Source organism: Gopherus flavomarginatus, chromosome 11 (genome assembly GCF_025201925.1).
Source record: "Gopherus flavomarginatus isolate rGopFla2 chromosome 11, rGopFla2.mat.asm, whole genome shotgun sequence".
Taxonomy (NCBI): domain Eukaryota; kingdom Metazoa; phylum Chordata; order Testudines; family Testudinidae; genus Gopherus; species Gopherus flavomarginatus.
The window spans coordinates 42,004,288-42,019,287 of NC_066627.1; the positions used below are offsets into that span (position 1 = coordinate 42,004,288).

At 38.7% G+C, this 15,000-nt stretch overlaps 1 protein-coding gene across 1 annotated transcript in view; it reads left to right on the forward strand.

Moving 5' to 3' along the window:
* GNAS (GNAS complex locus) overlaps positions 1 to 15,000 on the forward strand; it is a 159,488-nt gene that overhangs the window by 43,834 nt on the left and 100,654 nt on the right. Inside the window, exons 3-4 of the mRNA XM_050917806.1 lie at positions 13,885 to 13,939; positions 14,033 to 14,152. Of these exons, the coding sequence (XP_050773763.1) occupies positions 13,885 to 13,939; positions 14,033 to 14,152 (175 nt within the window). The remainder of the gene's footprint in view (positions 1 to 13,884; positions 13,940 to 14,032; positions 14,153 to 15,000) is intronic.

Consider the following 15,000-nt stretch of genomic DNA (forward strand, 5'->3'; position numbering starts at 1 on the left):
GTGGCCCCAATCCTATCCAGGTTTAAGCGTGAGTAGTCCTATTAGAGTCAATGGAATTACTCATGGGCTAAAAGTTAAACGTGTGCTGAAGGGTTTCGCTGGATATCTGCCAAAGTTGTTGTCATCTTGTCCACATTATGGACTTCTTTCTTATAAAATTATTTGGAATTTTGGGCTGGAACTTTATTGGCCAGATTTTCAGAACAGCTCATTTACATGCCTATTTTGCATGTTTAATTACCTCATTTGTGCATGCTGGAAACATGATTTGCATGTGCAGTCACAGTAACTGCATATACTAATTGGGTGCACAAATGCACATGCATAGTTTTTAAACTATAACCCTACCTGCCAAGTTTTTGCACAGAATGAATTTGCATTGTTGAGTAGTAATTCCCCGTAAACAGATTGGTTTGTTTTTGTTTTCATTGAAACAACAGCAGAGCCTTATCTGTAAATTTAATGAACATAGCTTTTTAATGATATCCAGCTTTTTAATCATGTCCATGTAAATCACAGCTAGACACTAGTTTATTTTTAAGATACTAACACCTACATGTGTGTCAGAGTATGTTAATAAGAATGGCTATGAATCTAGGCCTTCAAAACACTAAGAAAACTAGTACTAATTTTCAACTGCCTCACCGCTATTGGGGTTGTAAGCATTTGTATAAATAGGGCTCAGGCTAGAGCCCTGTGCGGGACTGTTATTTAATCCTACTCCCACTATTATGGCAGTGGTTACTGAGGGACCTGCGAGATCCCAGTCTCACTGCAGGGCTTTACGCGGGTCCTGCACAGGGCTCTAATTCAGGCATTTTTGCATTTTAAAAAAAAAAAACTTTGTAAGAGTTGTTCTTAGGGTCCCTTGCCCTCTGCAACTATGTATCCTTGGAATTTACTGCAGAATCCTGCCTTGATTCAGGTATCAGAGGGGTAGCCATGTTAGTCTGGATCTGTAAAAGCAGCAAAGAATCCTGTGGCACCTTATAGACTAACAAGACGTTTTGGAGCATGAGATTTCGTGGGTGAATGCCCACTTCCTCAGATGCATCCACGAAATCTCATGCTCCAAAACGTCTGTTAGTTTATAAGGTGCCTTGATTCAGAATTGTGCTCCAAAATCAAGTTTCTAGGCGCTTGGTGGTAAAGAAAGCAGTGATGCCTGCTTGAGTGTGCTGACAGCCTAAAATAGCTCTGAGAAATAGGAAATGTTCCGTTCATCTCAATGGAGCGTTAACTTTGAAATATAACTGTACAATTTTAATTGACATTAACCATTTAATTGCTGATCATTTTCATTCCAGCTAATGTGTTTATCCCCCACCTCTAAAACTGCCTCCCACACCTTTCAAAGTGCCAGAAGTTCACATCCCTAATGCAACTGCTTCTACCTGATGACTAAAACATAACTGCATTACAGAAGTGAACGCTGAATTCTGTAGCACATGGACATTTAAAAAAAAAAGGGTTAGTGAAAAATAAACTGACTTTAAGATCAAATTAAATAGCAGAGGTGATATAATAATTGTTCTGTTAATTTTCATGCGCAATAAAAACTTGGAATTTTTTAAAATTCCATCTGAAACTGCTGCACAGTCTCCAGCAGAATGCAGGGGACTTATAGAAACTTACCACAGAATCTGTAGGATGGAGCATCTTGGTTATATCTTCCTTTTGAGGAAAACACAACTGCCCTTCAGACTGAAGTCTGTAACTAGAATTGAGCAAATAATTCATGATGAATTTATTTGGATTTAGAATCTTTCTTTGTTTACAGAATATGTAAAAACAGATGGTGATTTCTCCGCTTTTTAAAAAATCCTCTGTGAATTGATAGCATATAGCTTTTTGCAAACAACTGAGCTCATTGGCTAGCTGTGATTAATTAGATCAGTCACAAAGTATGAAGTATCAGAGGGCTAGCCGTATTAGTCTGGATCTGTAAACGCAGCAGAGTTCTGTGGCACCTTATAGACTGACAGACGTTTTGGAGCATGAGCTTTTATGGGTGAATACCCACTTCGTCGGATGCATATAGTGGAAATCTCCAGGGGCAGGTATATATATGCAAGCAACAAGCAGGCTAGAGATAACAAGGCCAGTTCAGTCAGGGAGGATGAGGCCCTCTTCTAGCAGCTGAGGTGTGAAAACCGAGGGAGGAGAAACTGGTTTTGTAGTTGGCAAGCCATTCACAGTCTTTGTTTAATCCTGAGCTGATGGTGTCAAATTTGCAGATGAACTGAAGCTCAGCAGTTTCTCTTTGAAGTCTGGTCCTGACGTTTTTTTGCTGCAGGATGGCCACCTTAAGATCTGTTATTGTGTGGCCAGGGAGGTTGAAGTGTTCTCCTACAAGTTTTTGTATGCTGCCATTCCTAATATCTGATTTGTGTCCATTTATCCTTTTCCGTAGAGACTGTCCAGTTTGGCCAATGTACATAGCAGAGGGGGCATTGCTGGCATGTGATGGCGTATATTACATTGGTGGATGTGCAGGTGAATGAACCGGTGATGGTGTGGCTGATCTGGTTAGGTCCTGTGATGGTGTTGCTGGTGTAGATATGTGGGCAGGGTTGGCATTGAGGTTTGTTGCATGGATTGGTTCCTGAGTTATAACTGCACACTGCACCATAGTAACTCAAACTCAGGAGCCAATCCATGCAACAAACCTCGATGCCAACTCTGCCCACATATCTACACCAGCGACACCATCACAGGACCTAACCAGATCAGCCACACCATCACCAGTTCATTCACCTGCACGTCCACCAATATAATGTACGCCATCACATGCTAGCAATGCCCCTCTGCTATGTACATCGGCCAAACTGGACAGTCTCTACAGAAAAGGATAAATGGACACAAATCAGATATTAGGAATGGCAATATACAAAAACCTGTAGGAGAACACTTCAGCCTCCCTGGCCACACAATAACAGATCTTAAGGTGGCCATCCTGCAGCAAAAAAACTTCAGGACCAGACTTCAAAGAGAAACTGCTGAGCTTCAGTTCATCTGCAAATTTGACACCATCAGCTCAGGATTAAACAAAGACTGTGAATGGCTTGCCAACTACAAAACCAGTTTCTCCTCCCTCGGTTTTCACACCTCAGCTGCTAGAAGAGGGCCTCATCCTCCCTGACTGAACTAGCCTCGTTATCTCTAGCTTGCTTCTTGCTTGCATATATATACCTGCCCCTGGAAATTTCCACTACATGCATCCGACGAAGTGGGTATTCACCCACGAAAGCTCATGCTCCAAAATGTCTGTTAGTCTATAAGGTGCCACAGGACTCACAAGGTATGGTCTCTCTACTCCCTGATAGGATGTGTTTGTAAGAACTTTTCTTGTCCAGTTATTCTTACGTATGAATTTCCATGAATACTTGTGCCTGCAACTTTTAAACTCACTCCTAAGTACTCTACTGCTGGCAGTCCTTCCACTGTTGTCCCATACTGCATTGCTTCACACCAGGATTGGCCAGTCTTTGTACTTGTGTGCCCTCCACTGCTCCAGGATCATGACTGATTGTCACTTCTCCATTTAAATGCTGGTGCTTGGGAGTGCATGTTTGCAAGCAATGTCACCGCAACACCCAAGAATGATATGATGGACAATTATCAAGAAAGCAACACAGCAAGCACCAAGACAGCATGCCAAGCACCCAAGACTCCACAGAAGGCAACCGTGACCCCACTTATACCATGGAGTCTGACCACAGGAGATTTTTCCTGGGCAGCTAAGAAATATACGACACAGCAGATTCAGAGATTACATGAATCTCATGCAGACAAGCAAACTGAAACAGCTGTGGAGGACAGCTCTGCTGGCAGCCAGCCTGAAAATGCTGCAGATGCGGAGCTCTATCAGTAAGTATTATGTGCCCTTGCTAGTCATCCCCATTCTGTGTCAGTGTCCTGTCTCACCGATCAGCACTGACTGACTGAGCCCAGAAGCATGGCTCTACCAGCTAAAGCTGTGCCAGATAAATGCCCCTGCAGAAGTAATTGCTCAGTTTCATCCTCCTGCTTCTCCTCCACCTGTAGCCATATCATTGTGGCATCCGAAGCCTTCAAGCCAAATCCATCCAGCTGTGTGACTGCCAATATGTGTGCATCATCCTGTTCGTATTAGTGACCGTCATGATAGTTGCACTTGGCACTGTGGTGTCCATGCTACCTGACAGCTGTTTACAAATGGCACTGGCAAACTACAGACATGGAGAGTAATCTTAGGAGTTTGTTAATTTGACTCTAACTCCCAGAATTCCTGTCAGTTCTGGAAGGCACCCCATAGAGTGCACTGCGAGAAATTGCTGAACTGTGGAACGCTGGACCATGGGATATCTTCCCAGAATGCTGCAAGGTTAATTCAAATAAGCCCAGAGTTGTATGGACATAATGATTAACAATAGAAGTACCATTTTAAACAGGCATAATCAGTATTGGATGTACTTCATTTTGAGACAGTTAATAATATTGTTTCCTAAAAATGAACAAAGTAATCTGAGGTAACATCCCCACACAGACAAGTTCTAGCTGGAGAATCGCTTATACTTTACCAAAGAGTTTTAAATGCACAGCATGAATTAAGAAGCCTTGCTTGTCAACACCTAACCCAAAATGGGGGGTTTTGAACCCAACCTGCTCAGGAGTTTGGGCTATTGGGCTGAGAGGGTAAAGGGATTTCTTGCTGCATATTGTGTTTGGAGAAGAGAGGGGAGATGGGTGACAGAACACATTGAAACTGAGAAAAGACAATCTAGAAACTGAGCCAGGGTTTGTCTACATGGTGGGGTAACAGGTGTGATTTCTAAGACTCATTAATGTGTTGTGCATTAAGTGGTCCATGTAGACCCTACTGGTGCTCACTAATGGTTCCCTACGTGTTTCAAACAGCATTACGTTAAAGCACAGCACCTGGGATTACCTGGGCTAGTTAATGTGCAACACATTAGTGTACTTTAGAAATCACACTTGTGTAAAGTGCATTACTCCAGCGTAGAGGCAAGCCTTAAGAAGCCGGAAGAGAGGCAAGCAGCAGCCTGGTTTTTTGTTTGTTTGTTTGTTTTTTAAAGTTTGACCCTGAAAAAAGCTACATAGAGAGCTTTTGGGTCCACTGGCTTAAGAGGCTCATGGCTATGAGCTAAGAAACTGCTCCTTTTGTTACCCATAGACTTTAACAGGAACCAGCGTGATCATTTAGTCTCACCACCTGAACGTCACAAGTTTCAGAACTTCACCGACCCACTCCTATAATAGGCCCATAACCTGTGGCCTGTGGCTGAGTTATTTTGTGGCACGAGAATTTTGGTTACTCCAGCATTTGGAGAAGCAGGACTTTGTACGTTTCTTGTTAATAAACAAAACTGTATTGGAGAAATACCAGACTATGACCAATTTCTACTCCAAGCAGGAACATCCCCAACTCCCAAACTTTGATGAGCTACTCGGATCAAAAAGAGGCAACATTATGTATTTGTGCAGCTGATTGTACATATTTGGGTGAGACTTGATGTTCAACTGAGTTCAGGACACTTGAAGCTGGCTCCATTTGAAAATTGGTGTCGTGATCAATTTTAACCATGTATTAAATCTGAATATATTTTAACAAGTTATTCAAACATCTTTTTGAAATAGATATTATTTATAATTGAGTATTGAGCAGAGAAATTGAACAATCTAGCTAATACAGGTTCCAATTTACACTGTTATGGGACAACAAAAGAACAATTCAGAACTTATTAGCCCTATGAGGCAGATAGTTGGTATCTAAAATCACTAATGAAAAAGAGAAAAGCAAAATCCTTAGATTGAGAGCAGAATGTTTAGTGGAAGGGAATTTCTGTAGGACAGGAAAGAAAACAGAAGTAGAAAATAAAATAGGAAAAGGAAACAACAGTTTTTGATCCAGCAGCAGCAGGGATATGCTCTGATCAGTGAGCTGTCTCCAACACCTTTGATGCGTAAGCATGGTGTCATTAGTAAAATAATACTTGAGGGCTTGTCTCCACAGAACAGTGGTGCACGCTAGAAGGGTATTATTTCTAAAGCACACCAATGTGTTGCATGCTCACTGGCCCGTGTAGACCGTGCTGGCATGAACTAAAAGTTCCCTTGTGTGCATTAACATAGTGCTGTTTCTGACCTTGACTCTTTTTACCTTTATCTCCTCTCTTCTGTTTAAACCTCTCCCTTCTCTATTGAATGTCTTTTATCTCTCCTATGCACTGTTTCTCAATCTCTTCTTCCTCTTTCCTTTTCATTTACTTGTATGTCCAACCTTTTCATCCTCTGGCGACCTCACATATATCAAATAGACAGGGTTGCTGGTAAACTAAACTAATCTACTGCATTGTTTCAGTCATGTGTTTATAAAAGAAAGTACTTTGACTCAAAACAGAGAGCTCCTTGGATTTTAGACTCTTATCATAATGTGTATAACAGAAGAATTTTGGTAAAGCCAGGCTGCAAAACTTGGCTTACTGCTGAATCACAAAGTAACTTGGGAAATTTCTGTAAATATGTACCCTAATTTAATTTTATTGTCTTCATAATACTGATGAATTTCATGGCCTATAGTCCTAGTCCTGTAGATCTTGGATGTATTGTTTGGTATATATTGGATATATTTTAGACAAACTCAAACATGCATATTTCACTTTTTATCACCTTTTCATAGGAGGAATACATAAATTTTAATATACTTTTTGTTAATATTCATAAGAACATAAGAATGGCCATATTGGGTCATACCAAAGGTCAGTCTAGCCCAGAATCCTGTCTTCCGACAGTGGTCAATGCCAGGTGCCCCAGAGGGGATGAACAGCACAGGTAATCATTAAGTGATCCATTCCTTGTCGTCCATTTCTAGCTTCTGGCAAACAGAGGCTATGGACACTATCCCTGCCCATCCTGGCTAATAGCCTAGTTCTTTTTTGAACCCTGTTATAGTGTTGGCCTCACAACATCCTCTGGCAAGGAGTTCCACAGGTTAACTGTGTATTGGGTGAAAAAATACTTCCCTTTGTTTATTTTAAATGTGCTACCTATTAATTTCATTTGGTGACCCCTAGTTCTTGTGTTATGAGAGAGAATAAGTAACACATAATTACTTTCTCCATACCAGTCATAATTGTATAGACCTCTATCGTATTCCCCCTTAGTCATCTTTTTTTCCAAGCTGAAAAGTCCCAGTCTTATTTATCTCTCCTTATATGGAAACCGTTGCATACCCCTAATAATTTTTGTCGCCCTCTTCTGAACCTTTTCCAATTCCAATATATCTTTTTTGAGATGGGGCAACCACATCTGCACATAGTATTCAAGATGTGGGTGTACCATGGATTTATATAGAGGCAATATGATGTTTCCTGTTTTATTATCTATCCCTTTCTTAATAATTCCCAACATTCTGTTTGCTTTTTTGACTGCCACTGCACATTGAGTGAATGTTTTCAGAGAACTATCCACAATGACTCCCAGATCTCTTTCTTGAGTGGTAACAGCTAATATAGACCGCATCATTTTATATGTATAGTTGGGATTATGTTTTCCAATGTGCATTACTTTGCATTTATCAACATTTTAATTTCATTTGCTATTTTGTTGCCCGGTCACTCAGTTTTGAGAGATCCTTTTGTAGCTCTTTTCAATCTGCCTGAGACTTAGCTATCTTGAGTAGTTTTGTATCCTCTGCATATTTTGCCACCTCACTGGTTACCCCCTTTTTCCAGATCATTTATAAATATGTTGAATAGGATTGGGCTCAGTACAGACTCCTGAGGGACACCACTATTTACGTCTCTCCATTCTGAAAACTGACCATTTATTCCTACCCTTTTGTTTCCTGTCTTTTAACCAGTTACCAGTCCATGAGAGAACCTTCCCTCTTATTCCATGACTGCTTACTTTGCTTAAGAGCCTTTGATGAGGGACCTTGTCAAAGGCTTTCTGAAATCTAAATACACTATATCCACTGGATCCCCCTTGTGCACGTGTTTGTTGACCTCCTCAAAGAATTCTAGTAGATTGGCGAGGCCTGATTTCCCTTTGAAATATACTTGCACATTAGTGTAGCTGAAAAAATGACTATGTACGGCTATAGTAAATTCAGATTCAAAGCACATCAGCTGATACAATATTGTATTTATATAGACTATAAAAATTATACTATTTCTAAATGAGTGCTATGATAGGGATTAATCTTTACCTGCAGGAGGCTACTCTTCTGCTTTCTAATTGTGACAAACTCTTGTAAAAACGCAAGAGGGGTGTGCTCCACTGCCAGTGGCTCTCAACCTTTCCATTCATTTGTAAAATATGAAAGCAAATTGATATTCGGTTAATTCAGCACAGGTACATATCTTTTTTTTTTTTTCCAGTGGGATAGAGAGCTAAGTGAAGTTGCTTTTTTGGGTACTTTTATAAGTTATGCTGGCTATATGTACTGTTTTTGTTTAGCAACTAGTTTGTTTAACTGGAAACATACTGTTGCCAGGTACAAATTGGTAGTTTTTTCACCCCCACAAGTTAGTGGAATGGTCATGTAAGCGAATTCAGGACAGTGAGCTAATTTTGTCATTGTTTCAGAAGTTGAGGTATTTATGTAATAATGCGTAAGACATTGACCACTGTAAGTGGCAAAAGCCAGGTTGTTAACAGCCTTGAGAGGAAGCCAAAGGCAGTTAATAAGCTATATTAAAACCAAGTATCTATCCCTCTGGTTGTCGCATTTGGCAGTGTAAATGTAAAGGGATTTTGCTGTTTGTTGTTTGCAGCAGTCATATAAATATTTAGTAAATTATAGTGCAGCCTGACAGCTACAGTAAATTGGCAGCATCCTAGAATAGTTAATAAGTGTGTTTTTTAACTCTCTAATCTGGACCCACAAGGAAGAGTTCCTGTTTCCAGTCAGATACCCTACCTATCTCTTCAGGGTTCTGGACAGGCTGGCTGTTGATCAAATAATACATTAATGATACTGAAGGGCATACCACCACTTCACAAGCAAAGGAAATGTGTTATGCCTAGGATGCTTTTATTTATTTCTTGCAGATTTTAAGGCATGCTCAGAAATTAAAAAAAAAGCAAACATCCTTTAAAAATGAATGTCAGCATAGCTTATATAAGCAATGCTAGGGTTTATATTATTGTACTCACATTACAGTAGGCCTAAGTGCATTATGTTTTTCAGGGAATGTCCCTGCTTTAGGTGGTCTTCATGCTTGGATTAACTAGCATCATAATTCACTTTCAGAAATACACTTCACCCTCATTAGAAGTGTTTCTCTGTTATATACACTCTGATCAGAGGCTTTTACTTTGACTCCCATATATAGTACATCAAACAGCACTGTAATCACCTCTTCACTGCATCTTTTATAACACGTTTGGTTACTAAAAATGTTTTTCTAATCAGGCTATGAAATTTGCTGTGCAGTCCCCATTTTATTGGGAAAATGTTACTCTATTACTTTTAAAAAATAATTTAGGTACTTTGTGAACCTTGAAATGATGGTGGCACGTTGTAATGGATTTTATTTTTTTAAAATTAAAATAGTTTTGTAACTCTGAATTTCTGAAGGATTTGGGTTTTCTTTTCCAGCAGTCTCACTGAAGACCTGCCATACCATATGGAGAAAAGTGTTATTTTTTTAATTTATCATGTCTCTTTATATAATATCTTCAATAATAATTGTGGAAAGAGTACAACACTGTAGTATCTAATTCTAAACTTGTTTTTTCTTTGTAGTATTAGTATTGTTAACACCGATAGTACTGTACCCATTCTTTCATAGTACAGTACATGACTTCTTGACTTGCCAGCAGTTCTAACTAAACATGTGATTAATGAGAGGTTGAAACTAATACTCTGTTCTGTCAATTATTTTAACCAGTAGAGCTATCATGTCACACGTTTTATTAATGTGACCACGTTTTAATAATTACCATAGCACATTTTATTTAATGCCTTCAGGCTAACAGTCTGATTTCTTCCCCTCCTCCTAGCAAAGTGTACACTGGTTCGCAAAGAGCGAACTGACTTCCTGGTCTTTGCTGCCACCAATAAAGTGATTGAAATATTAATACAGAAGTTGTAAGTTTTTTCAAAAGGTCCCTATACCCAGTTTACAGATGGATATTCACGTAGTTCCTGGGTTCTAAAATGCAGTAAAAGTAACAATTAAATCAGACTACAAAAAGGCAACTTGGTTGGTAGCCTGCTGGCTATGTAGGTTTTGATAAAGCGTTATAAAGTCAAAACTAAAAAAAAGTAGTCGTCTTCTTTAATAGAAGATCATTAGGGCACTGATTCAGAAAAGCACGTAAACACATGAAGTGCTTTACTGAATAGGAATATTTTTTCTAATCAGGGTCTAAGCCTCGACTTCAAGGCAGGATTGAGCTTTAAGGTGATATGTGTTTTGACTTTCTTCCCTATTTGAAATTAAAGATAATATTTTTCATGGTTCCTCAAACAGGTTTTAGTGGCTTTCATGATAAATGGCTGCAGCTTCCCTACCCCCCCCCCCCTTTTAAATAGCCAGAACAGAGTTTGATAACTACTGTTCAAACTGTTCCCCCACAACAGAATTTAGCCCTTTGTTCTGGACTGTGCGGACTGGCCCAAACCATGGTATAAACTGAGTTCTAAAAGGTGCCTTTAATCCTTGCATGAATCTATGTATACCACAAGAGGTGGAGAAGACATACGGAGCTGTCAGTAAATTAAACATGAATGTTTCCATGATATTGTATCTAATCTATCCCATGAAAAGATTTTGTTGGGATATAAACATTCCCTTGCAGTTTTGGGATTGAGCTAGCACACAAGAGCCAAAAATTAAAACAAACTAACATGTTTTCAGTTTAAAGTTGAATGTTGTGCACAAGTAAACAATCAACATTAATGGTGAGATGTAAGTGATTTTTAAAAATCTTAGTTTTTAAAATCTGAGCTGTCTTAAGCAGCTTTTCCTCTTGTATTTATATTTTAAATCGGAAAATATTTTTAACCTGGCAGTGTTCCTATAAAAATAATTCTGGCCGTGGTTAATGGGTGGTGGTGGTTTCAGAACTCAGTAGGCTAAAAATATTTGTATAATTTGTGAAAATGGTGTTTTTATGTGAAGAGATGAATTCACTACATTTTATAAATCCCTGAATAAAAGCTGGTACTAAGTAGCATTTTTTAAAAACAATTGCACTGTACATCAGATATTGGCGGAACTATTGATGAGCATGTTGAGTTTCCTGAGGAGTGAGGCACCTCATTGCCATGGAAAATTTATGCTTAGTAAACATTATAAAATACAAAATGAGATGATACATTCATTGCTGTGTAATAAGATTCTTTGTTTACAGGACATGCCACAGGGCCATGGCAACAAAAACACAAATAGGGGGATGAAGTATTCCTGTAGTAAAGATGGTGATGATTACCTAGCAATTTGTTAATTGTAGGAGTTTTACACTACTTCAGAATCTATTATCACTTTATTGTGATACTGATAGCTTGAGGATCTGTGAATGTAAATATGAAAGTGATGAAAATCTGAATGTAATATTAAATATAGAGCTTTTGTAGTCTGATTTGGGAATTTTTCATGAATGCACACTTAGCAAATATATTGAGAAAAATTTCTAAATAAAACCTCATTTGTTTTGGAGAAGAATGTAATTATAGATGACCTTTTTAAAAAAAAACATATATATATTAATTGTATGCATTGTTGTAGCTGTGTTGGTCCCAGGATATTAGAGACAAGTTGGGTGAGCTAATATCTTTTATTGAACCAACTTCTGTTGGCTAGAGATACAAGCTTTAGAGCTTACACAGAGCTCTTCCTCAGATCAATATAAGTCTCCACCTTGTCTCCAAACGAACACCTAAACCTGTTAGATTTTTTAATGCTGTACCAAAATAAGGCAAAATAATTAAGTATAACCATTCTTTGTTTGATCCCAGTCCTGCAGAAACACTGACACCTATGTCTAACTTGAGTCCCGTTGACTTCAGTAGAACTGTGTATGTTTGCAGGTTGAGGGCCTCTTTGAATAAAGGGGACAAAATCAAACCAGAGTAAATGAAAGTCTCTCACTGTGAAGTTTCAGTCAGTTACCATTTGCTTCCTGCCTTCCCTCTTCTCTTATCCCTAGCAGTTTCATTGCATTGTTTTGTTTAATGTTTACCCTACTCAGTAAGAACACTAACCTTTAAAAATGGGAAGTCACGGTGGTTAATGCGATTGTTGCATTAACCACATAGCATTTTTGTACCTACCTTTGTCTTGTAAAATGTTAGTGTGCTTGGGGGAGGGGCAAATGGGGGAGGAGGAGGGAATCCCTTGTCATCTCTTTAGTGTGTGGGGAGAAGGAAGAATAGAAATGAAAGGAGGACAATGAAAAGGAAAAGAGGGAGAGCAGGCCTCTGTCTCCCCCTCTCCTTCCCTTATTTACTTATTTTTTTAATTCAGTGCTTTTGGCCTCTACTGATTCATTGCTTTTGTCCCATCAGTTGTGCCAAATCCCTGAAGCAAAAACTGGTAGTTGTCAAATACAGTACATTTGGAATCAGATGGTCTGTGGGTAGACTAGGAACCCAACCCAACTGAGTCTTCACATCTATTTGATGCTAGAATTCCACTACTCTGCCTGTCTGTTTCAAGGTACATGGCACCTCAGTGCAAGATGCCGTAATGCTGCTGTGTTCTTTCAGTCCACAAGTGCAACGCTCGCACCACAATCAGATCCTAGCAGCTGTAGGAAAAATTACCTCCAGACCTGCAGCTAGTCACAAAATGCAACGTGGCAAGCAGCTAGTGCACTGTATGTGTTTTCTTGGACTTTGTCGTCTTCCTCAAAGGCTTTTTATTCATGTTTTATTCTATAAACAGATTTCTCCATCCATCCCCAGCCAGCTATGTCTGTCTGTATTATTGTTGAAGCAGTATTTTTCCTTAGCTCTTCTGCATTCCTGATTGCTGATTATACTTCCAGTTTCATTTCACTGCATTAAGAGTCATGGTTACATCAGGTGTTTTTAATATGTTGATTATGCATCTCATTTGATGTAATATTAAACATTTAATATTAAAAAAGCTTTTGTGGTCAGATTTGCATATGACATACATTACATGACATACCTAATGGATTTACCTCGAGAGTAATTTTGTTAGTCAATGGCTTCAGGATCTGAAGAAGAGCTCTGTGAAGCTCGAAAGCTTGTCCCTTTCCCCAACAGAAGCTGGCCCAATAAAATATATTATCTCACCCATCTTGACCCCTGTATTATGTTGGTAATTCTGTGTAATAGATTAGCCCTCCTATCCGCACTATACTTTGCATGTTCATGTAGTTAAATTGTATATCTCCTTCTGGTCTGAGCTCTCTGTTCCAGACATTTTCTTCTCTGATTTTCTTTTCACCCTTAAATCTTCGTGTTACCCTGGTCTGCCTTGCTTTTTCTTGGTTGTTTCGACTTTTGGTAACTTGTCTCTTTTTTTTATCTTTTCATTTCCGGTCATCTATAAACCGCTTCCAGGTATTTCTGTAGATCAAGCAGGTTTGGATTTGAGTGTAAAGAATAGAATGTCCACAGTAGCACTAAGATGAGTTCCTCTCCATCTAAGACTACAATTTTAATAAGTTTATATGGGTTTATTATGATTAAACACATGTATCTGAAATCAAAATCTGTTTTCCTGAACAGGTAAGATAGTGGGGGTCTAACTACAAATGTGTTCAGTGACTGAATGAGAGTAAGCAGGCATCTCACTTGTATGTTTTGTTCTAATGAAATCCTTTTTCATTTGCATTCTGCTTCAAAAACTTTTGTTTTTGTGGTGCATAAATTTAATTCGTATGTTTCCTTTGTTACAGGGAGAAAAAAATGAAAATTCAGGATATTAAAAACAATATTAAAGAAGCTATAGAGGTAAATCTACAAACCATTGTGTCTTGCTTCTAAACGCTGTTTTCAACCACTATCTCAGTAACAAATGTGGGGTATTTTTCCCTTTCTTTGCAGACAATAGTGACAGCAATGGGCAATTTGGCACCACCAGTGGAGCTAGCCAATCCAGAGAACCAGTTTCGAATCGATTATATCTTAAACTTAGCTAACCAGATAGACTTTGATTTCTCAGCAGTAAGTACATTTCCTCTTCAGTTATAATCGTGCTTTTTGTGTGGATGATTATTTTTCACCTGTATCACAGTCGATGTTTACAAGAATATCATGCAATTCAATGAGCCTTCTTTACTAGGTACGTAGGAACTGCCATACTGGGTGAAACCAGTGGTCCATTGAGACCAGTAAACTTCTGACAAAAGCCAGTACCTGATGCTGAGGGTGAGGTGCAAACATCCCCCACACCCCAGCAGGCAAATGTGGGATAATTTTGTCCCTCATGAAGATCTCCTGATCCCTAATAGTTAGAGATAGTTTAAACACTTAAATATGTGGTTTTGTATCCCCTTCTCAAGTTTTTTGATAGCTAGCCATAGTAGCTAGTGCTATTCTTGTTATCCATATAAATGACAAATTCCTCTTGGTTTTCTTTTTGTGTTGCTTAACTAAATAAAATATATAGTAACATAACTAAAATATGCAGGACCAGATTGTGAGTAGTCCTGCCTGGGACTCCAGGAGCCCTCTTCTCTTCCCCATTTCTCTTATTTAGCTAGCCACAATCTTAAGGCAGTGGTTCTCAACCAAGGTACACAGAGGTCTTCCAGGATGTACATCAACTCATCTAGATATTTGCCTAGTTTTACTACAGGCTATATAAAACTCACTAGCAAAGACAGTACAAACTAAAATTTCATACGGACAATTACTTGTTTGTGCTTCTCTAAATACTATACACAGAAATATATGTACCGTATTTATATTTCAATTGATTTATTTTATAATTGGAAAAATTAGAAAATAAGCAGTTTTTCAGTAATAGTGTGCTGTCATACTTCTGTATTTTTATGTCTGATTTTGTAAGC